Source organism: Cricetulus griseus, chromosome 6 (assembly GCF_003668045.3).
Source record: "Cricetulus griseus strain 17A/GY chromosome 6, alternate assembly CriGri-PICRH-1.0, whole genome shotgun sequence".
NCBI lineage: Eukaryota > Metazoa > Chordata > Mammalia > Rodentia > Cricetidae > Cricetulus > Cricetulus griseus.
The window spans coordinates 32,105,346-32,128,669 of record NC_048599.1 but is presented as its reverse complement, the minus strand read 5'-3'; the positions used below and the strand labels follow the sequence as shown (position 1 = coordinate 32,128,669).

Sequence of the window (23,324 nt, the reverse complement as noted above, 5' to 3'; positions counted from 1 at the left end):
CCAAAAGTAGCCAGTGGAAGTCTCTATTTTTGAGTGCTGGGGGTTGAAACATGTACCTTAAACATGTTTAGCACATACACTGAGCTACACCTCAGCCATTGGGAGTCATTAGATGGCTGCTGTGCTCTTTCTGCATGACCCTTGGATTCTGAACCTAAGTGTGCCTTGTGTCTTCTCTGCCTGTAGCCTTTTACTCAAGGAGTTACAGTGGTTTTAAGTGGGGAGCAGAGTTTTGAAACCAAGTTCTGGAATTAGCTGTGTTTAAGCTTTAGCAAGTTTTGCCTCTTGGTATTTTAGTCAAGTGCTTAAGGTTTGGAAGCAGTTGCTATTATCCACATTGTAAACCACTCAGAGACTTCACATAGAAAATAAAGCAGTAGACAAAGTAGGAACAAAGGAAATAATAGAAAATGCCCTCATATTTTTATATCATGTGGCCTTATCCAATGATTGATTTCTTCTTATAATCAAATGTTGGGTGAAGGAATTGGAATCATCCTTTGTAAATCATTTTATATTGAGTATTAGTATTAGTTATATATAACAGATATGTTTTTAGAAACTTGTATAATGAGCTAGGAAATAGTATCAGCATAGGCTACATTTTTTTCAGAAAAGAACAAATTTTATAAGAATATGAAAAGTTTTATTTACAATATGCTTCAAAAATCACATAGATTATGTTGCTTTGAATTTTGGGTAAGAATTCCTTTTTTTGAAGCAGTTCTGTTGATGAGATAAAAGAATAGACCATGTAGTTTCAGTTGGAAGGACATAAGATCCATGTAGTACTGGGATATAGAAGTCACTCTGAATCCAAAACTGATTGCTTGCCACATGCCCTCAGAACCCAACACTAATGTCAGAAACCCAGCCTGTGACACCATCAGTTTAGGTGTAAGCAGAGTTTGTCATAGGAGATATTGATCTTTTATGCCAGTATCCCAGAGACACATATAGAGTATTTATTTGCTTATATATGTGCTGCCTCCCACACTGTACCAGGCATGGCACCAATATGTCAGAATTCAGGAAGGATTATTACCAGGGCAAGCATCACCCAGTTATGAGGTGGTAGCCTAGGTATCTTAGGACAAAGCCTGGGTGCTAGTCTCTACCTCCAGCCTCAGTCCTGTGATACACCCCCATACCCACACACACATATTTTCTCTCCCCCTCTCTTCCTTCCTCTATCTCTCCCATTCCTGTATCTTTCCACTGTTTCTCTACACCTTTATCCTCTGGACATACTCACCCTTCCTCTCATGGGCACATATTTCCACAGTGCTTTAACCTGCTGAACAAACTACATTTCCTTGAATGCCTCACATTGTCTCACACAGAGCTTTGTCCCTTTGCCCTGCCTTAAGTCTGTGTCATAATTGCCTCTGCACTTCTTTCATGATATTCTAATTGTTATGTAGCAGTTGTTTTTATTTCACTGTGGGTTCCTTGTTCCTTGTCTTAGTATGTCTTGCTCTGTGTCCCACCAGACTGGGATTCCAGTAAGCACTCAGGAAGCATTGTGATTTGATTGAAAGTTAATTCTTCCATATTTGGGGTTTGGTTCTCTTATGGATTATAAACACCTATGTGAGAACTATGGTATCAATTATATCTTATATATACCTTCCCCGGAAGTTCTTATGTTTACTAGCAAAGTCATTCTAAAGGTGCAATTTCATTGTTTAGAGGTGTGATTTCCCTGGGTAGTTGTCTTTAGGTTATGTGCTGAAGGGGGATAACATTAGAACATACATTGTGAGTTCTTATTTAGATTCCTACTAAGCATGTGGCAAATACTGTGCTCAAGCTATGGTCTTTAAGGGCCTAAAAGGCAAATATGTAGCAAATCACTTTTTCAACAACCATAATGTCTTTCTTGTTAGTACATGTATTAGTCAGTTGAATAAATGCATGTTCTCTTATGTCTTCTACTGAGATTTCACTGTCTAGGAGGAAGCACATATACTGGAAAAAATAGGGTGAAAGAAAACCACAGATTCACCTGAGAATCAAACTGAACAATTTGTCACTGTACCCATCTTCGTGTGCAACTGGGGCTGCTGACTTTTTTGTAAATATCTGTTCAGTTCAGCTATTTACCTTGTCTGTAACTGAGAATCAGCTGTACAATTCCAGAAACCAGGGAGGCAAAGAAAGTAGTAGGGGAAAGGGTAGTGGTGACATTGTCAGGCCGATGACAGCATGGGCAAGGGCAACTGAAGGACTGAAAGTGAGAATACAGAGGAAGCGTAATGGAAGTGAGATGTATTGAGTATGGAGAGAGATCCCAGAGACCTGAAATACCTGTCTCCTCTTCCCATGGCCTAATGTTAGGCCCATTGTTAACAGTGCCTAATGATTCAGCTGACATCAGTTGCTTTTGCATATGAGGAAGTGAATGGCGAGGTCCTCTTAAATTCAGGCTGGCAGCATCACTAGTGCCATGAAGCAGTACTGTCATCTACAGAATGTGTTATCACGTGGGTTAGCTCAGTGCTGTTTGTTTATTAAAATGGGTTTCCCAGGTTGGGGAATATAATAAGGGGGGCATTCTGGAGATTCTGAAGTAGGGGATGCTACTGGGATATGAGTTGCCCTGACCCCCCAAATCAACTCTTAACCATGAAAAGTCCATGTGTCTGTAAGGAAATGAAGACTGGAGGGGTAGACACTAGAGAGAAAGGATACATTCTAAGCCCTGATGTTTTAAGGAAGCAGAAGAAACGCATGAGCCTGATCAGACAAAAGATTAGGCATGAAACAAGAGAGTAAAGATGCAAACAAGGACATGTCCTCTGATGTCTTCTTCAGTGTTTTTTTTTTTTTTTTTGCAAGAACAGTCGTAGGAAAATTAATCTGTGTATTTTAGAACCAAACTTAAAAAACTTTTCAAGACAATTGTTGTACAACCCAGGTACACTTGAATTCACCATCCTCCTTTCTCTTATTGCTGGGATGTGCTGGTGTGCATCATCCTTAAATGAACTTTTGAAATAGTAGAATCCTTTGCTTAATTGCATCTGGAGAGAAGGTAGAACTATGGAGCTAATTGTTCTGCAGTTAGAAACTTTCTAGCATTCAGAAAATAGATATGGTAGTCGTTAAATGTCCAAAAAAGGGCAAAGAAAAAGAACAGAATATTGTAGGTGGTGATCCTTCTAAAGGGTACAGAGATATAATTTGTATTTATTATCAATTTATGGCAGCATCATTCTGGTTTCAAAATTTATTAAACAAATTTTTTTGCTACTTAATTTAGAAAGAATATCTTATAGTTCATTCAAATGGTCATCGTGTTGAGAACAGCCTAGGTTAGGCTCTTGAGGATACATTTCTTACTGTTCTTTTGAAACCCTTATGCAGTTATCATTCGCATTTTGCTTCAACATAATAAATTGAATAAAACCCTTATGCTTCTGTGAGAAAGTGCCTGTGTTTGGGAGATGGCTTTGAAAAGATTCCCTAATAACCAGACTAGTCCAATACTCACTGATCATAACAAACAAAATTAGTCACATCACAGGAACAGTTTATGTGTTTTTATTTTGTCTCTGTTGTAATCTGTCTCTCATCCCTTTAAAGATACTTCTTCTGGACTCTGACAAGTTTGCACGTTTAAAGCTTTTGGGCTTAGGAATTGAGTCTGTCTGAGTTCAAACATGTAGCCACAGAGCAGTAACATTCAAACTGCATTTTGATAACTGCACTATCTTCGCTTACTTATCATCTTATTGTGTCATTTGCACTGGTCTTATATAAACTTTAGCTACATATCTACTTGATCATTATTGCCCTCTGTCATGTTACTAGCACTTGTTAGAAGAAAAAGTGTTATTTAAAAAGGTGGAAATGTATAATTTCTTTAAAAATGTTAAGGCAAATGTTCAGCTTGGGTTATTATTGCTTATGCATTTTTTGTCTGTCAAAACAAATTTCAGACCTATTTATTTGTTCAGTCTGAGAGCTAAGGAAACAGCCTTTAATTCATTATCTCATAGGTATGTTTCTAATTGTTTGTATAAGCGCTTAATTCAGAAACATCCTGATACCTGTGATGGACTGTAATCATCGGCTTTTTAAGGCTTTGAGTGGGAGTATACTGAATCAAAGTACTTTCATGCTGAGCATTTTAGTGAAAGACATTTTGGAATCGAATTCTTTTCATCAGTTATAGTGAGGTAATGATGCAGAACTCTTGGTGAAGGTACTGATGCCAGAGTAAACTTGATTCTGATGGTACTGGTGACTGCCTACAGTATAATTTTATTCCTAGAAAATAAAACTGATTTAAATTGATGATCTAGCAAGTAATGTATTTAATTTTCTGTGACTTTGAAGGTCATGGTAATATAAGATGTAATATGTAATAATACAGCACATCTGTAGGACTTCTTTTTCTCTTTTTTAGGCTTTGGGAATAGACACCTAATACCTAAGTTTTATAATCAAGCAACTGGATTTTCATGATAGTGTAAAGAAAATATGCTGTTGGGATGTGTGTATTGAGGATTGGGGTTTTATTTTATAAAAAGACGAAAGACTAAAAATCCACTAAGCCTTGTTTAACTTTAAAATGTATGTAACATTTTACAGAGTTCAACTTTTGATATATATTATTTGTGAAATTGCCTGTTTTCTAAGATAAGCTGAATTTCTCAGCATTATCAGCTTCTTTCTACTCCATCGTTCCTTTTATGTTGCAAAGATGACAAGATATAGGTGGCTTTTACTTGTAATAACGTCTACCATAAAATCGAACTTTGTTTCTATTTAGACTGAATATGAGGCTGAAATGAAGAAGATGCACCTACTGCTGAAAGGCAGTCTAGGGATGAAAGACGAAGCCAGAGTAAAGGTATGACAGTAAGGCAGTAAATTTTATGTTTCTAGACAATTGTTAGAATGCTCATGTGTTGTGATTTTTAAATAAAATCATCTTACAAGGATTTTTTGATGGACCCATGATTATCTAAAGAATTTTGCTTCTACGATATTGTTTTAGTGTCTAATTTAATTAAATTTGCCAAAAGGTAGTCACTTAGACTTAAGATTTCAAAGAAAACCTCAGGTTTGCAAAAGGTAAAATTGTATTTTCATCATTAGTGTTTTGTAGCTACTTTGGATTGGATTGAGAAATGTTTTAAATGAAAATAAACTAAGTATGGTGCTTTGATTTTTTCCTTTGTATGTATAATTTTGTACATTTGAACCTTTTCACAGACAAAGTGGAAAGAAAAGATTGCATATCTAAGCAATAGACAAAAAGACTGGCAAGGAATACTTAAATAAATTCTGCTATGTATCTGCCGTAATACAGGCTTCTAATCCTTCTGCCTATCTCCATATAAATGATTCTGCTCAAGACCATAGATGTTTTCTCCACTAAAAGCAGTAAAGCTCTTTTAGATGAAATGTCTAAAAACATCTTGTAATAACTTGGAGCATGCTGGCAAGAGTAGTCACTTGTGACTATGTGTGAAACCCCCTCAGCCAGTCGATATTGTAATAAGCAAAAATGGTAGCATCACTCCATTATTCAGAGAAGCCAACAGCGTGCTTGTTCCTTAGGCTGCAGCATTCATTAAGAAAAGCTTACTGGGCTGAAAGCTGGAAACAGATGATAACGGGATATGATTTTCATATTTAATGCTTTCCTTGGAAGAGTATGTGTGCTACAGATTGATAGAAGAATCAACTGCTACTTTACTAAAAGACTTTCAGGTTTGCCCTATAGCTACCGATGGAATCATTCAGCCAAGAAATTAACTTTTTCTCCTTTTACCTGCTTTATATATCTGCTAAGCAGGCTGCCTGGCTGCCAGTAAATGTTATTATGCAGTTAACTGTTTGGTATTTAAGACTCTTATCAGAAAAGAAACAGAGGCCACACTATTTTGTTTTTATGGTAGGAGGAAGGTTTTAGTTTTCCTTTCTTCCTTGCATTAGCAGGCATTAATCTGAGTTTACAGGAAGTTTTAGTTTTCTTTTCCCATAGATTAAAAAGTTAAAAAGCTAGAATTTAGAGTATTCTTTAAACAGTAAGATACAAAGCACCAAGCCTCAGCAACCTTGACCTATATAAAGAGACCTTTAATGATAAGTGATTTATACACCATAAGATGTAGGGCAAATGTGGTGGGATGTGATAGACTTCCAGACCAGACCTACTATTTCTGTTTGATGTTTAGGTGGGAAATAATCGACATACTTTTAATCTACAAACCAGTTAGTTTATTCTCTGCTGTTCTTGATAGACATATTCCAGTTTGTTCTTTCTCTGCTGTTCCTGATAGGCACATTCTTCGTAAGGCTGTATCAATGACACTTAAGTAAAATGGAGAGTTTTAACCCCTGTCTGCACTACTGACTCCTTACCTTGCCTATAGTTATGGAGGCTCCACTTGATAATTAGAACAGGGTATTTTCTTTGTACTGAAAGCTGTCATCTCCTCAAAAGATTTGACTGTTGACTGTAATAAAAATCAATTAGGTAACATTTTGAGGAACTTGTATCTTGGCTTTTCTAATTTTCTCTTGATATCTAATCATTTAAAAGGTAAACACACTGCAGCAAAATCATGGCTTAGTTAATCCTCATTAAATGCTAATTCCTGAACAAGTCCTTATCTTAAGAATTATGTTGTACTTTTTTAATGAAATCCAAGCTCCTCTTCTTTAGATAATCATAGGAATTTGTCTCTGTGCCCAGTCACTGGTGTCTGGAACTTCCTAAAAGATTCTACAGTTGTTGAGTAACTGTTCTGTTGAGAAGGCACAGTAGGCCTCTCCAAGAATGTCTTAATTCCTGCTCTTGAGATACTTCTCACAAAGAAGTGTTCTTTCTGAGGCACAGGGTAGTGTGCAATAAGTGCCAGTTAGTTACGGGGATGAACTTGAGCTGTAGGAGAAAAATGAGGCTAGTTCCTTTGCCGTAAATAACACAAGCCTTAGTAGAGAAAATGGTGCTTGACAGGCACTGAAGAATGAGTAGGACAATGGTCTTCAGCAATGTGTGGACACTGTTGGTAATGGTAGCACTAGCAATAACAATAAAGGAACAGAAGCAGGGAAGCCCAAAAGGCCATTGTCTAGTGAGGTTGAAATCCAAAGAGGTTATGGAACACACCAAAGAATGAACTTGGACAGGTGTATCACAAGATTCAGGCACCTATAACCAAAGCTCTGCGCTCAAGAACTGAGTTTTCCTCCTAGAACGATAATGTGTGCCTGTATGCATACCTGTGGGACATATGAAGATGCATAGACTGTTTATATCACAGGAGTAAAGGTGGCCAGGATGAACCTGGAGAAATCAGGGTCAGGCTAGCCATTGCAGAAGAAATCATTGGTGGAGGAGAGAGGCTAGATCAAAGCAATAAGGCTAGATCATAAAAAGATGGGTTTAGGGATGTAGCTCATTGTTAGAGTGCTTCCCATCATGCATTGGTCCCTAGTTTCAATCTACTAGTACCCCATAAATCAATTGTGGTACACATCTGCAGTCCCTGTACTTGAGAGGTAGAGGTAGGGAAATCAGAAGTTCAAGGTGGTACTGATGGTACTCTTCCTGGCTAGAGAACTGCCAGGGAAGCTCATCACGGGACTAAAGATTACTTAGGGGTGTCACCTCTGCTTTTGCAGGGATCATAGGGAGGACAGCTCTGCAGGTTGCTAAAGTGGAAAGGCAATACAGAGTCAGGTCTAGATATAAGGGTAGTTTATTCAGGAAGATGCTACTCACTCAGAACAGCCTGGCCCGTTGGCAGGGAGCAAGGTAAGTAAAGGGGACCCCACATACATGTCCCTCACTCTTAAACCTTCCTCACATCACCCTGACCACGTCCAAGCAGGCAAAGCTAGGGTATCCACTACAGGTTGCTACTCCCGTTTCTAAATAGCAGTTATCGCTCTTCTATGCCAGGTATTGCAGTAGTGCTTTCTATGTATCAGTTCACTTAATCCTTTCAGCAGCCCTGGTCTTAGATGTGATTGTTGTCCCATTTTATAGCAAGGCTAAGAAATGTCAGTTAACTCCAGAACTATACATCTGGAGCCAAAATTCACACCCAGACTATCTTGCCATATTGCCTTCCAACACGGTTTGGACAGATTCTCAATGAGATGAAAGAAGCTCTTGGTGCTTCATTTTTACCTGGGGAATGAACTGGTCTGTCTTGGTGCTGCTGTAAGAGTTCAGCTGAATGAGATGAATCATAGTGAGCAGAGGGCCTGTCTCCAAACTGTTTATGTTTCAGTAATAGGAACATCTGTTCCAGTTGGCTTGGTTGTACAGAAGAAAGTTTGAATAGAGAAAGCCTGCACAGACAGACACTGAGTCAGTGTGAGCCTGCGGGTCAGGAAAAAAGCATTGAAGCAACTTTAGCCTGCCTTGAGGAAGGTCAGCAGAGGTGACCTTCTCTATTTGGAGCAGTCTGACTGTAGGAGATGCAGCACCCCAGTGTTAGATGGTGAGGATGGTTCTTTCTTGGCTCAAGGGGAGTGACAGCTGTTGTCAGCAACTGAGCAATATTCAGAAAACCAGGACAGCTTCTGCAGGGTCAGAGTCATCACCAAGAGTTTAAGGAACAAACACCTGGTGGAAGGGAAACGGAATCCTAAAACTGAAGTGCCCCTGTTGAAAGAGCAAATGACTAGGGAATCCACTAGAAACAAATCCCAAGACAAAGACTTATTGCAAGTAGTTGCTTACGAGGTAGTCCCAGAAGCACAGCCAAAGAGGGAAGGAAGTGGCGGGGAAGGGAAAACAGCCAGTGAGTGTATGATTGAATGGGTTCTCACTGTGAGCACCTGGCACTAAGCCCCACTTCGGACTCTGAGAAGACTATACAAAACATTCCAGAAGTATCCTGCCCTAGGGGAAGGGAAATAAGGTATTTGTCTTCCAGTTTAGCCACTGAGCTGTGTGTCTTGACTCCACTTCTGACTGTTGTGTGGCTGTCAACAGAGTTCACAGGCGAAGAACAGGTGTGGTAGAATACTAGGTATGTACCAGGATAATGAGGGCCCAGGAATTTGGGCCTGGCCCTCTTCCACCTGCCAGGGGAAATAGGCAGAGAAGGTTGCTATCAACAGATAACTGGGAAGGCCAGTTTCTTACCTTAACCAGTTTAACAGCTTCCTTGAGTGCAAATGGAAAAATACAAACTCTTCCTAGAATGAGGCTCTAACCAGTTACTTTGTGGGGATGGTGACCTTCCCTTCTTTCTGTCATCTTCTAAGTGATGATGAAATTCGACTCTGAGCCATAAAAGGTAAAAGGGGTCCTTCTATTTGCAGTATGGTGTCATTTTTGTAAATATGTTTTTCAGTGCTGAGGACTGTTTACAAGCCCTTACAAATGTCTTACAAGCTCTGTACCACTGAGACACACCCCCAGCCCTTTCTATAATTCTAAAATTTGTATGCTGGTAATTCAGAAAACAACTAGAAAGTAAACTGGATTATAGTAGTTTCTCAAGAGGGTTGAGTTATTTAAACAAGTTCAAAGCCTTCTACAAACTAGGTATACAGACCCATTTTTCAGTGTTGTGTAGGAAATGCTCTTCTCTGTCAGCTCACAGACCAAGAGGGTGCTAATAGCCTGCTCAGAGCAAAGGAGAAAGCGCTGAGAGCTCTTGTCTTTGTGGGAGAGATGTGCCCTATTTCATGTGCAGTAACAGGCCAGATGGAGCCTGCACAGTTGTATCCTGCTTCCTTGTAGGTGTGCCTTTTAAGTGTCTGATGGGGAGTGTGGGTCTAATCATAGCTAACATTTATTTGCCTTGGTAGTAAATACAGTAGTGTATTTCTGCTCTCTTTTTAGGGATTTGTGTGTGGATATGTATGTGTGTGAGTACACATCCCTGCAAACAGCCTCACAAAATCAAAGTATTTTACTGTCTACTTTGCAAATAAGGAAAGAAATGCTCAAAGAAGTACTCTGTCTTTCCCCAGGCCTCACACTGGTGAGTGCTAGAGCCTGAATCCAGATCCTAACAGAACAGACTAGCCTGGAATCTTAAAACAATAAACAAAACAAAAACCATAATTTTGTTTTTAAAGTTTATTTTAGTGGAGTCTTAATATGTCTATCAACCTACTTTTAGTTAATTATATAAAAAAATGCTTCAGAAATGGTGGGAAAGGGCCACTCTTCGTCTCTCTCTTTTTTTTTTTTTTTTTTTTTTTTTGTTTTTCGAGACAGGGTTTCTCTGTGTAGCTTTGGAGCCTATCCTGGCACTTGCTCTGGAGACCAGGCTGGCCTCGAACTCACAGAGATCCGCCTGCCTCTTCCTCCTGAGTGCTGGGATTAAAGGCGGGCGCCACCAACGGAAAGGGCCATTCTTAAAGGAACCTCTTTCCCACAGTCCAAACGCCTTTTGTAAGAACTTTCTGCTAGACAGTTACCTTCCTTTGTTCCCCTCGGAGGTGGGATTATGTGGGAGCATGTTAAGGTGCAGAGGCTCTTACAAGTGGGAAACCTACGCTCATAGATTCAGGGATGTGTCCTGTGGAGTGAGGGGAAGCTGAAACGGTGAATGAGGAGAAATGGGAGCTAGCTTAGTGAAAACACGTATGTTTTGTGGGAAATGGTTTCTTTCCTCCTATGACATGGCACCAGGGAAGCTCCAGAGGAAAACATATATTGCTTTTTTTTTGTCATTTTAGGGTCCTCTGCGAATCTCATGTGCTAATATTCAGTAAAATACTATATCATTAGAAAAGCCATCCTTTGTGCAGCTGGAAGCTTGCTTGCTCTGACAGCTCCTTTTCCATTCAACATTCAGCATTCAGCTTGCTGCTTCTCATTCCCCTGGTTGTAGGGAAAAAAACCATTAAGAAAAAATTAAAATATTCCTATCAATTTTCAAAAAACAACTGTGGCATTGTTTAAAGTAGAGTAAGGACAAAGACTTGCCTACTTCCTAAATCCATCAGTTCTAAACTCGTTGATATCTGTACACACTTCCCTTTTCTCTACCTCAGTAAAAACAGCTGTTAGTGAGACTTCTGGTCACCAGTATGTATATTCTTCTGTGTTCATTTGCTTTGCTCTTATTCTCCCCGGTTTCCCCATTTTAAGAGGTGGAAGGTGGATAACAAACAGGAAAAGGAAGGACAAAGCAGAAATCTTGGGTGATGGATTTACTGCCAGGTCATAACTGCAAAGCAATAGAAGGGCCCAGACAAGCTAATCTTTAATGTCAGATCCTTAATACTGACACATGGGCCTGCTTTTGGCAGTATGTCTGTCTCTTAGTAGCCTTTGAATCCCTAATTCTGGTGCAGTATCGACAATAATGAAGAGTTCGGAGTTCTCCCTGGCTCGGAAACTACTCCGAGGAGACTCAGAACTTACGGTCTTTCCTGTTTTGAAGATTAATTTTAAAAGAAAAGAAATATGTGTCTTAGAACCTGATACAGCAAATGGGAAAGCTGCCAAGCAACAGAAGCCCACCTTGTCCTTCACCAGAGAGTGTCTTATTTTGCAAGTGGTCAGTGTAAGTTTTGAGTAACTCTATAACAAATGGCAATTACTTGCTGTATTATTTTAAGGTGTGTAGCTTTTGTTTATACTGTATTTGTTTAACTCTGTGAAGCTGTGATTCTTGGCCTGACTAAAACACTTGGTGGTCCTAATAAAGAGTTGAACGGCCAATATCGAGGCAGGAGCAAGGATAGGTGGGGTTGACAGTCAGAGAGGGTAAATAGAAGGAGAAACAAGGAAAAAGAGGAGGACATCAGGGGCCAGCCAGCCACCCACCCACCCAGCCACAGAGTAAGAAAGAAAGAAAGAAAGAAATATATACAGAAGAAAAAGATAAAAGCCCAGAGGGAAGAGGTAGATGGGTTAGTTTAAGAAAAACTGGCTAGCAACAAGCCAAGCTAAGGCCAGGCATTCATAACTAAGAATAAGCCTTCCATGTATGATTTATTTGGGAGCTGGGTGGTGGGCCCCTCAAAAAAAGGCCAAAAGATCAAAAGAATAAAACTTCATACAACAGTACATTCAAGTTTCTCATATAATTTTTGTTAAAGTTTAAACAGTTGCTGGTAGGAATGTAAAATGATGCAGCCACTTTAGAAAACAGCATAACCAACCCTATAAACATAGAATTATTGTGTTAGCCAGAAATTCCATACTTATTTACTCAAAAACATATCTGCCCAAACTCTTGTGCTGAAGTTCATAGCAGCAGCATTTTCGATAGCCAAAATAGGAATAACTCAAGTGTCTGTCATTTGATGACATATATATATGTATATATGTATGTATGTATGTATATGTATATATGTATGTATGTATATGTATATATATGTCATTTTGTTTATATTTATACATAAATATATATATGAAAATCCACAAAAAGGAATGAAGTGCTGGTACATGTTGCACCATGATGAACCTTTAAACATTATGCTAAGTGAAAAAAAAGTCAAAAAGATCACATACTGTGTAATTCCATTTATACAAATTACTCAGTGTAGACAAATCCATCAAGTTAGAAAAGTTAGATGTTGCCAAGGCAGGTGGGTGGAGAGCATTGCGGAAGTTTCCTAAACAAATGTGGGGTTTCTTCTTGGAGTGATACAAAAGATTCTAAAATTGCAGCAGTGGTTGTATAGTTCTGAGAAAACATTAAATGCTATAAATTACTCAGTTATATACTTTAAAAGGAAAATTTTATGATATATGTTATGTTTTGATAAGACTAGTTTAAAAGTTCAAATCAAGGTGAATCTGTTAAATTGAAAGAACAAGACAACAGCTACATTTACATTCCTGACATAGTCTCATACAAGCACATTTTATTACTGTGTTCAGAATGATCTTTAGCTAGGTATAGCTTTAGTTTTTGGTTTTCATTTACCACATCTGAGCATTTCTGTCATTTCATTAACCTTCACAGGCCCATTTTCCTTCCTTCCTTCCTTCCTTCCTTCCTTCCTTCCTTCCTTCCTTCCTTCCTTCCTTCCTTTCTTTCTTTTGATAGTGGTTCTCTGTATAGCCCTGGCTATCCTGGAACTTGCTCTGTAGACCAGGCTATCTTCGAACTCACAGAGATCCTCTTGCCTCTGTCTCCCGAGTTCTGGAATTAAAGGCGTGCGCCACCACCTCCCAGCCTTACATGCTTCATTTTGATGCTTCCTGATTTAGTATGTATAGGTTGCTTCTGACTTTTCTTGATTATAAATGATCTATGCATGAACTTGTGTTCTTTTTTTCTCTGTTAGGTTTATTTGCTTAAGATGAATTTCCACACAGAGTTACTAAATCTAGGGGAAGTATATTTAAGACTCTCAATGCTAGATTTTTTTCAAATATAAATGTATGTTGTGCTGGCCTCAAATTTACAGTCTTTCTACCTCTACTTCCCAAGTGCTGACATTACAAAGCATGCACAATTATGCTCAGCTTATAATTTTTAGAATAACTTTAAAATTTGCAGAAAAGTTATAGAACTAGTGTGAGAATGTCCTCTGGACCCCGCACCTTGTTCTCACTACTATTAGCATCTTAGGTTACAGTGACAGAAGCTGCATATCTAAGAAACAAATACAGTTACAAGGTTTGCTAATAAGTAAACTTCTGACTTCATTTAGATTTTTACAAGGTTTTCTATTAATATCCCTGAACCTGATCCAGGATTTAATGTTATAACTTTATTTTTTACTGCATTATTTATTTATTTGTGTGTGTGTGTGTGTGTGTGTGTGTGTGTGTGTGTGTGTGTGTGTGTGTGTTATGGTCCAAGGCTCCAAATCAACCCAAGCAGACACAAGAGGTTACAGAAAAGCAAGATTTAATATAGGAAAGCACAAAAGAAGTAGCGTTGGGTTGGGGGGTTGGGGGTAGGGAGGTTGGTGCTGATCGAACAGGGCCACAGAACAGACTCAGGAACTGAACTGTGACCCTGAATGTCAGTTGAAGCAAGTTTAAGCATAAAAATCATAAACATCTATGACCAAGTTACAATTACAATTTTTCACCAATCAGAATTCAAAGATTAGGGGCCTTCCTTAAATGTTCCATCATTCTCAATTGACATACAATGAACACTTTTCAGTCCAACCAATCAGATTCATTTGTTCTTTCTATTGTTTGGAACAGCCATAATGTTTGTAGAGAACTAAAGATGCATAATGACTCTTTCTGTGGTCTAAGGAGGAGGCAGGTCTGCTGTTGGGAGGTTCCCAGCTCCCTACAGGGCTTCGGAACCTGAACTTTGTTTCACCCTACACGTAAAATGCAATCTGAAGTGAAAAAAGGCTGTACTTAGGACAAGGTGCTTTTTGCCTGTTTTTGCATGTGTTTATGTGTGTAGGCATGCATATGCCATAGTATACATGTGGAGTCAGAGGACAACTTGTGGGAATTGGTTCTCTCCTTCCACACAGTGAGTCTTAGGGATTGAACTCAGGCTATCAGATTTGGTTGCGGGCTCTTTTTTCTCAATATGATTTTTTAAAAATTTAATGTAACACATATAAAAATGGTATTATATTGTTTTAGTCTGATTTTAAAGCAACCATACTTTAAGAGAGTATTTCTAATTACTTTGTTTACTACAAGAAAATTCGGATTAGTCAGCCTCTCCAACCTCTCTTTCTCTCTCACACATTCTTCTTGCTCCTTATGAAGTCAAAACACTCTTTTGTGATTATACTACCATAAGTGAATAATATGAATGCAATCTTAAGGAAACGTAAGTCAAATATATTGAGAGACAACGTGTGCAGGCAGATAACCTATATTCTTAAAAAATGTCAAGGTCAAGAATGAAAGAAAGGCTAGCCATCTGCAGCAGATTAATGGAGACTCAAGAAATACAAACCTAAACTGAATCTTAAACCTAGAACAAAGGTAACTAGCTATAAAGAACATTATTTGGGCAATTGACAAATGAACTACAAAATAGAGAACAAAATTGTATCCTCCTTAATAATGAAGCCCACCAACTGGAACAGGGTGCCCGAGTTTAGAGCTAGTGTACACATAGATGCAGGCACATGTACACAACAGGGAAGAAAGGCAAAGAAAGGGGGCAAATGCAAACAGTTGGTCAACCTTGCTAAAGAGTGTTAAGGTACTTTTTTTCTGTGGTTCTTGCAACTTTTCTGTAATTTTGAATTGTATCAAATTACAAATACTCAGACATAGGTGCATATATGCACTCACACACATCACATTTAGAAGTGGACTTCTCTTTGTGGAAAGTTATGATCACTAAGTAAACTGCCTGGCTTACAAGTCTGTTCAGATTTTCTACTTCTTGAGTCAGTTATTGTAGCACCTTTCTAAGAATTTATCCAAGTCACTAGAGCATTTCTTTTTATTAGTATAAACTTACTCCTGAATTTCTCTTCTCACTTTTTAACAAAATATTAGTAACACATTACCTACCCACTTACATTTCTGATTTTAATGAATTGAGTCATTGCTCTTTTTTTTTCCTTGATGAGTGTATTTAAACGTTTTTTCTTTTAATTTGTTGACCTTTTGAAAGAATCATCTTTTGTTCTTGTTGCTTCCCCTTTTGTGTCTCTGTTCTCTAAATGTTATCTTTGCTGTAATCTTCGTTATGTTTTGGTTCTGTCAGCTTTGGATTTAATTTTCCTTTTGAAGTTAATTAATAGATTTTTTTTTTAGTACTTTGTTGAACTCTGTTATGTCACTTCATGGTTTCAATCTCATTTGGAAGTTTTTCTGTTATTTCTTCAGAACTCTTATTGTTAGAAAGCATTGTGTGGAGCTGTGCTGCTTGGCCACCTTCAGCATGGTGGGTTTTTCTGGCCCACCTAAGCCAAGTCTTTTGCTGAGTCTGTAAGAAGACTCAGTTTCAGCAGGAGATGGCACAGTTTGCCAACATGCAACAAAGAAGAAAAATCTAGAAAAAACTTATTCCTGCAGAGGTGGCTCAGTCAGAATACTTTGCTGTGTAAACATAAGGACATGAGTTCAGATCCCTAGCATCTAATGTAAACAAAACAAAACAAAACAAAACAAAACAAACAAACAAAAAACCAAAACAAACCAAAACAAAAACAAAACAAAAAACCCCCACCAGCACAGTGATACACATGTATGATCCCAACACTAGTGAAGCAGAGACAGTGGAGATCTCTGGAGTTTGCTGGCCAGACAGCCCCACCTTCAGACAGACCTTGTCTCAAAAAAGTAAGAAAAAACAGAGGAAGACATTTGACATTGACCTCTGGCCTGCATACATACATACATACATACATACATACATACATACATACATACATACATACACACATACATACATAATACATACATACATACTTATGCAGAAGCACGTACATATATACATATTGCCCCCTCCCCATTTCTGGAACAATCTTTGGGGCCACGTACCTCCAGCCTTTTTTAAAAGCCAGCTCCATGCATATTCCTCCTAGTTTGGCACTATTGCAAGATTCAGACTGTCCAGAAGTAAAAGGATTTGGAAGTAGCTGTAGCTATGCCTTTGTGGAGTTTGAGAATGAGGATGTTGCCAAGATGGTTGTGGAAATAATGAACACTACCATTTTGGTGAAAGACTTCAGCTGTGTTGTTTTATGCCAACAGAAAAAGTACATGTAGAGCTTTTTGAAGAGTAGAATGTTCCATTTCCTTAGCCATCATGTCCAGCAGTGAAATGGGATAATCAGAATTGGAAATGTGGGCAAAAAAATAGAAGCGTGATTTAAAAGGAAACAAAAGTTACTCCGGAAGAGATTAGCTGAAGAAAGAATTCATTATAGTTTTCCCCCATCCGCTTTACCTTATATGAAAAAGGAGGTTTCAGGCTTATAGAAGAAAAAAGAGTAAAGAGCTTCATGGGGCATGCCTAATACTCCAGAGAAGCCTGGGGATAGCCAGGCCCCCACTCCAGTTTGTATACCATTTTTGGAAAGACAGAAAATCAGGAGTGGTTGAAATAAATGATGATAAAGATAATGGGATTGTTTTTAAACAGCCTGTGTCTATTGTAAAAGAAAACGTCCAAGAGGCCCCAACACCTATCTACTCAACGAAACAAAGACAAGAGAAAAAGCAGTCGGTGATTCTGAGTGCATGTGTATAGCATGTATTCTGAAAAACAAAAACAAAAACCCATGATGACCCCCCATCATGAGGGTATACTGTTTTGGGGTTTTTTTGTTTGTTTGTTTTACAGTAAAAAGGCAAGCATTGACAAGACTTTTGGAGGAAAATATACTGTTTGTTCTAAGGAGAATAGTGCCCTTCCTGAAGTGTTCCAGTGTAGTGGTGGCACTTGCTCTGTCCTTTTCCTGGTATCTTCTAGTTTTCAAATCTTATAGTTCCTGTTAGAGCTCACTCTGGGCACATAAAAGGATTACCATTAGCTCTAACTTTATCACCAGCGAGCGAAGATCCCCAAACCCCTTTGACCATCTGTGAAATGGTTGTGCACACCTAACCCCAAAGGCTGTTTGAGATTTCCACATCTGGCAGCTGAAGCTGTAAGTTTTATGGGAGTGAGAAGACAGTTCAGGTATTAGTACAGGTTTGTTTTTATAGTCAAGTACTAATACAGATTCAGGAATAGTTTGTTTTCAATGAAAACATTACTTTGGTTTTTGGTGGGCTAGCCTGATTTTTGGTAACTACCATTTTGCATTAGTATCATTAGTATGGAATTGTGTTCCAGATCCAAACCATGACTGAGAATTAAACCTATTTAACAGGACTGTATGCAAATCAAGCTTAAGGACTGTAGAGAATAGTGTCCTTTCACTTATTTTTAAGTTTCTGGTACCCTTAAAATGTGCTTATTCCAAAGTTATAAATATCCCCCCGCCATAGCCTTTTTCTGCCCTTTTCCTTTCACTGGGACTTTAATGTATTTGATATAGTAAATGGTATTCTAAGGCTCATAGTTTTCTGTCTCAACATTGCTAACTCATTCTTTTGTCTGTTTAGACCTACTGCTAAGCCCTTCTTCATTACAATAATTGCACTTTTCAACTGAAGAATTCCCGTTTGGTCCTTTTTAATAATTTATATCTCTTGTGCTGTGGTCTAAACCTAGGTTTTACTCATAGTTGGCGAGTGAGCTACACCTCCAGTCCTATAATTTGTTTCTTTTTCTTTTTTTGAGACAAGATCTCACTATGTAGGCCTGGCTGACCAGGAATTCTCCCTGTAGACCAGGCTGTCCTTGAACTCATGGGGAATCTGCCTGTCTCTGCCAGAGTACTGGGATTAAAGGCATACCTCACCACATCAAGCTAGTCCTATAACTTTTGTTAATTCTTTTGAGATAGTATCTCATGTATCTCAGCTGACTTTGAATTCTCTATGTAGCAAGACTGGCCTTGAACTCCTTTTTCTCCTGCCTCTACCTCCCAACTTCTGGGCTTACAGGTGTGCCTGGTGTCAGTCCTTTAATTTATTTATCCTTATAATGCTCTCTGTTTGGACATTATTTTCATATTTAAAATCTTCCTTCTTCTCCCTCTCTCTTCCCCTCCCAGCCTCCCCTGCACCTCCCACTTTTCAGATCCATCTCAATAAACATACCTACTGGCTTCAGAGTAATTCATTTGGGTGCCTGAAAAGTCAGCCTCTGAGTGTTGGAATACTCTAGTTCTTTGGACATGATTTTTTAAAAAAAACTTATTTAGCTAATTATAGCTAATTTAATGCCTCTATCTAGTCATTTTAATACCTGGACTTCCTCAGAGATAGTTTTTACTGATTGTATATGCTCACTGTCTATTTGAGACAATGTTTATTATTTCATTTCATTTTTAAATAATTAAATGTGGCAGTTCTGGAATCTCTGCCCTCCAAGAATTTGTTGTTAATTTCTGTTTGTTTATCCATTTTGTGGCTTAGTTATGTGAATGTGTATTATTTTTCATGTGAGGTCACTGAGATTCCTATTAAATTTACTTAATAACCGTCAGCTTTCTTTAATGTCTGGGACTAGGATTCTCATTGCCTTTGCTAAGAGGTTCTAAGTATGTTGGGCTATACCTTGTCCTTTATTTCTTGCTTTGAGCCTCAAAGCAAGCTTGAGGTGAGAGCTCAGGCATTTACTTCCTGAAGTGTCAGTTGAGTGTTCCCACAGCCCAGAGCATGTAGGTGGTCATCTAGATTTCCAGGAGTATACTAGAACCTTCCAGAGTCCCTGACCCCCACAGGCAGCTCTTTGACCAACTTTCCCTTTAAAATGTGTGTAGCCTTTTATTTATTCTAAGTTCTGTCTACTGCCTTAGGCAGCTTCCTCATTAAACAACTGCTTCTGATAATTTTCAGCAAACTTGGCTTGGGAACAAGGCTATTTATTAGCTTCAAGCTAGTTCAAGTCAAAACAGTCTTTTGTGTGCAGTCCTCCAAGGAGCTACCAGATAGTCCACTGATGACTGTTGTCTGGAAATAGGGCCCTTGAAAGAATCCTGCCCGCCTCCCTAGTCCTTTTCAAGGGACTGATTGGCTGGTTTTTGCAGTGACTATGGGTTGTTGTCAACTTGGCCAGCACCTGGCAGCCCAGAAACTTGTCCTTTTCAAGATCTACCTGGTTCTCTTAAGTCAATGCACCCCAGATTCCTAGAAAGCTGATTAAGTCCCAGGGTCTGAAGAGATTTTCGGGATTGTAAACTCTGTTGCCAGCAGAGACTGTTTAGTGCTCTTTAGCCCATCGCCTTTCTCTGACATCCTTGATTTGTTGACTTCAGAATTGGACATGGGTTGTGGTTTTTGTTTCATTATTCCAGGGTTAGAAGAGACAATGTTTGAAGAGATAGATATATGGCCTGGATTCTGTTGTCTCTGACATTTCTGGTCTTGGAAATTGGATGCTGGTAATTCTATGTATAGAGGAAGGGTGTGGATGCATTTGCATTTCCCCATCTGCAGTGTAAGGAAGTGAGCGCTCTCCTGACTGTGGGAGTGCTCTGGTCCTTTGGGGAGAAAAGCACTTAGCTTCTGGAAGGCTTCATGCTTGCTACTTGTAGTTCTGCTTGGTACCATGCACCCCTGTTTAAGCTGGTTCTTTGCTCAGCTTTGCCTATCTTCTCTCCTTTTTCCCTACCCTTCAAAGATGAGGCTTAGGTTTCCTATAACCATGCTAGTTAATTAAAATTACTTAAAAGTTCCTTAACGATGTCCAGGAAATCTTTATGTTAATTTGATTACAATTTAGGAGTATTCTGTGCTTTAATACCATTATGAATGTGACTGCTTGAAGTTTTTATTTTATACATAGCACTAGAATAGAGCTGAACCCTTTCATTGTTTGACCTCTGTATTTCCCTGGCTTGCTTTTTTGTTTTCTTTTTATTCTTTTGTCAAGTCCCTTTATAGTGGTGCTAACTGAGCTCTGTATAGAGTGCTTTTAGAACTCACCACTTTTCAGGGAATGTCACTGGGGTAAAAGATGCATAATCTAAAATGTACTGATTTCATTTTATTTTAGTCGTGCACGTCAGCTGGATTAATTGCATGCATTTCATTTTTCAGAAAAGAATTCCATAGTTCTTTAGCAGTAGTTGTTTTGTACAGTGACACTGTTACCACAATAATAATCTGGACTGTAGTAGAGTTTGCCAATTCATTAAGTGGGAAGACATGTTTTATTGGTGGTAGGTGTTGATTTCCATGGTTATGCTTCCTTTACCAACTTTTCTTTCTACTTAATTGTTCATAAGCAATGTGTTTAACTCACACCTCTTTTTGCAGGTAGGAATTAACTCACGGACAGCCATGTCAAGAGGATTGTATCAACCAGCAACAATCTTTATGGGCCGCCAGATGTCAGCCATCTCAAGCATTGATGATTTCAGCACAGAGCAGAGATCTAAGCAACCCACAAAGAACTGTTCAATTCCTGACCCACATTCACACCAGCAGACAGCCCAGAGCAGCCGTGTGACAGACAGCTGTGTAGTACAAACTAATAGTGACACACAGTGCTTAAATAAGTCTGACAAAATAGATGGAAAGACATCTCTTCAGATTGTTGAGAAAACACCCGTCACAAGCCATGCTTTGTCTGAGGAAGAACAAACTCATTGCTGGGAGATAGGGAGCAGCACACGTCACAGCAAGAGTAATTTATCTGAAGGCAGGAAGTCTGCTGAACTCCATTCCTCGTTACAGGAAAGATTAAGTCCAGAGAACAGAACCACTGATTTAAAGTGTGACAGTTCCAGCAGATCAGAGGGATCAGGTGGAGAAATACTGACACAAGAACATACTGAAGTCAGGGAAGAAAGAGCCAGCCTGCCGGTGCCCACGCTATCAGTTTCAGAACACTGTGCATCTGTTGGAGAGAAGCATTCTGCTTGGAAAGGTTTCTCAGGTGAGATGAGAGCATGAGTTTGTTTGCTGATTTTTCTTAGTGCCTAGCTTTCCTGGTCGTGATCTATAATTTTATCTCTTTGTCTAAAAACAAAGAGATATTGATTTCTTCAACATGTGCAAGGAAATGTTTCAAAAGATGAATTCACTGATTTTTAAAGTCATATGTTTAAAAGTGTTTAAAATATTTTTGAGGACTCAATGGTAGATGTGTACTTATCATATAGGAGGCCCTGGGTTTGTTTGATCCTCAGTACCACTAAATATATATGTATATGTATATATGTTTGTTTGTTTGTTTTGTTTTGTTATTTTGTTTTGTTTTGTTTTTTCGAGACAGGGTTTCTCTGTGGCTTTGGAGGCTGTCCTGGAACTAGCTCTTGTAGACCAGGCTGGTCTGGAACTCACAGAGATCCTCCTGACTCTACCTCCCAAGTGCTGGGATTAAAGGCATGCACCACCAACACCCAGCAAAGTTTATATATATTTTTTAAAAAAATAAATTTTTAAAAGATTTCAGTACTGTAATTGTAATGGTTTCTATGCTTTTAATGCATTTGTATGTGTGCATATGAGCATATTTATCTTGGAGGGTACATGTGTGTGCATGGAGAGAAGCCAGAGGACAAGTATAGGTGTCAACTCAAGAAAGGCTACCTACTTCCTTTTGAGACGAGGCTTCTCATTGGCCTGGATTTCACCAGTTTGTCTAAACTGACCAGCCAGTGAACCACAAGAATGCCCTGTCTCTGCCTCCCCGGCACTGGGGTTATAATCACACCATTAGCCTGCATCTGTATATGCATGCAGGGCATTGAACTCATGTCTTCATGCTTCTGAGGCAAGCACTTTGACTGAGCTATCTTCCAGACTTGTGCTTCTACAGATTTGTTGATTTTGTTTTTTGTCTCTTGTTTTATTTTTGAAACAGTCTCACTGTGTAGCCTTGGTAGGTGTGAATTCTCTGTGTAGACCAATTTGACCTTGAACTCATAGAGATAGATCATCCTGCCTCTGCTGAGATTACAGTCATGCATCACCACACCAGGTGGCTTCTATCCATTTTTTAAGGGATGAAATTTTGTTCTGTGTTATTTGGATTCTAGAACTCTGTGATCAGCAATGCATTCATTTTCCCTTTGCAGATGATCTTGCTCATGGGGACCCAAAGTCACCAAAGGCCTTTCTAAAAATGCAGGAAGAGCAGGAGGAGGAAAGCTCGTGCAGCAGCAGTGACCTCACAGTTTCTGTAAGTGAAGAGAAATTGAGTTTGGAGAATCTGGAATCACTACTAAGTCCAGGAACCAAGCTGGATGGTGAAGATGGAAGGCAGGCCTCATGGTCAGTCTACACCACATTGCAAAGAGATCCACTCATCACTGATTGCAGTTTGCAGACCCAAACCTTTCCTGATTCAAAAAGGGAATCCTTCCCAGACTCACCAAGACAGTAAGCCATTCTTTCTCACAATCATTTTGCTTTCAGTTGTTCATGGTTTTCAGAGTCTATTCCACTTGGAAAATATTATTCAGCACCCAGAAATGATTGTGTAAGCTGCCTACTCTATTAAGTAGGCTTTTAGGCAAATTCTCATGTGCTTTCTTTCCTTCTCTCCTCCCTTCCTTTTTGTAAATCTTAAGATAGCTTTTAAAAGTCTGAGTGTCATTTAGCTGTAGTGATTGTCAGTTTATAGTTATACCCAGGCAATCCCTGGTAAATTTATACTTTTCTTCAGTTCTTATGGTTACCCTTCTTTTTATTTAGACAGAAAAAAGGAGATAATGGGGGAAGTGCTTCTGTGTATGTGTTTGTCTTATTGGATGATAAATAAAGTACTGTTTGGCCAATGAGGCAGTAAGTTAGGTGGGACTAGGAGTCAAGGAGGATTCTGGGAAATGTAGTAAAGAAGTGGTGATCCAGGCAGGAAGTGACATAGCAGGGAGACTCATATATAAGCAAGGGCAAGAAGGAAGTCGCTCCC

At 38.9% G+C, this 23,324-nt stretch overlaps 1 protein-coding gene across 2 annotated transcripts in view; it reads left to right on the top strand.

The window, feature by feature from the left end:
• Window positions 1–23,324, top strand: part of Kiz (kizuna centrosomal protein) — a 106,831-nt gene that overhangs the window by 15,920 nt on the left and 67,587 nt on the right. For both annotated transcript variants that reach the window (XM_027421590.2, XM_027421589.2), the window contains exons 4-6: window positions 4,781–4,861; window positions 20,723–21,344; window positions 22,489–22,792. In XM_027421590.2, the coding sequence (XP_027277391.1) occupies window positions 4,781–4,861; window positions 20,723–21,344; window positions 22,489–22,792 (1,007 nt within the window). The remainder of the gene's footprint in view (window positions 1–4,780; window positions 4,862–20,722; window positions 21,345–22,488; window positions 22,793–23,324) is intronic.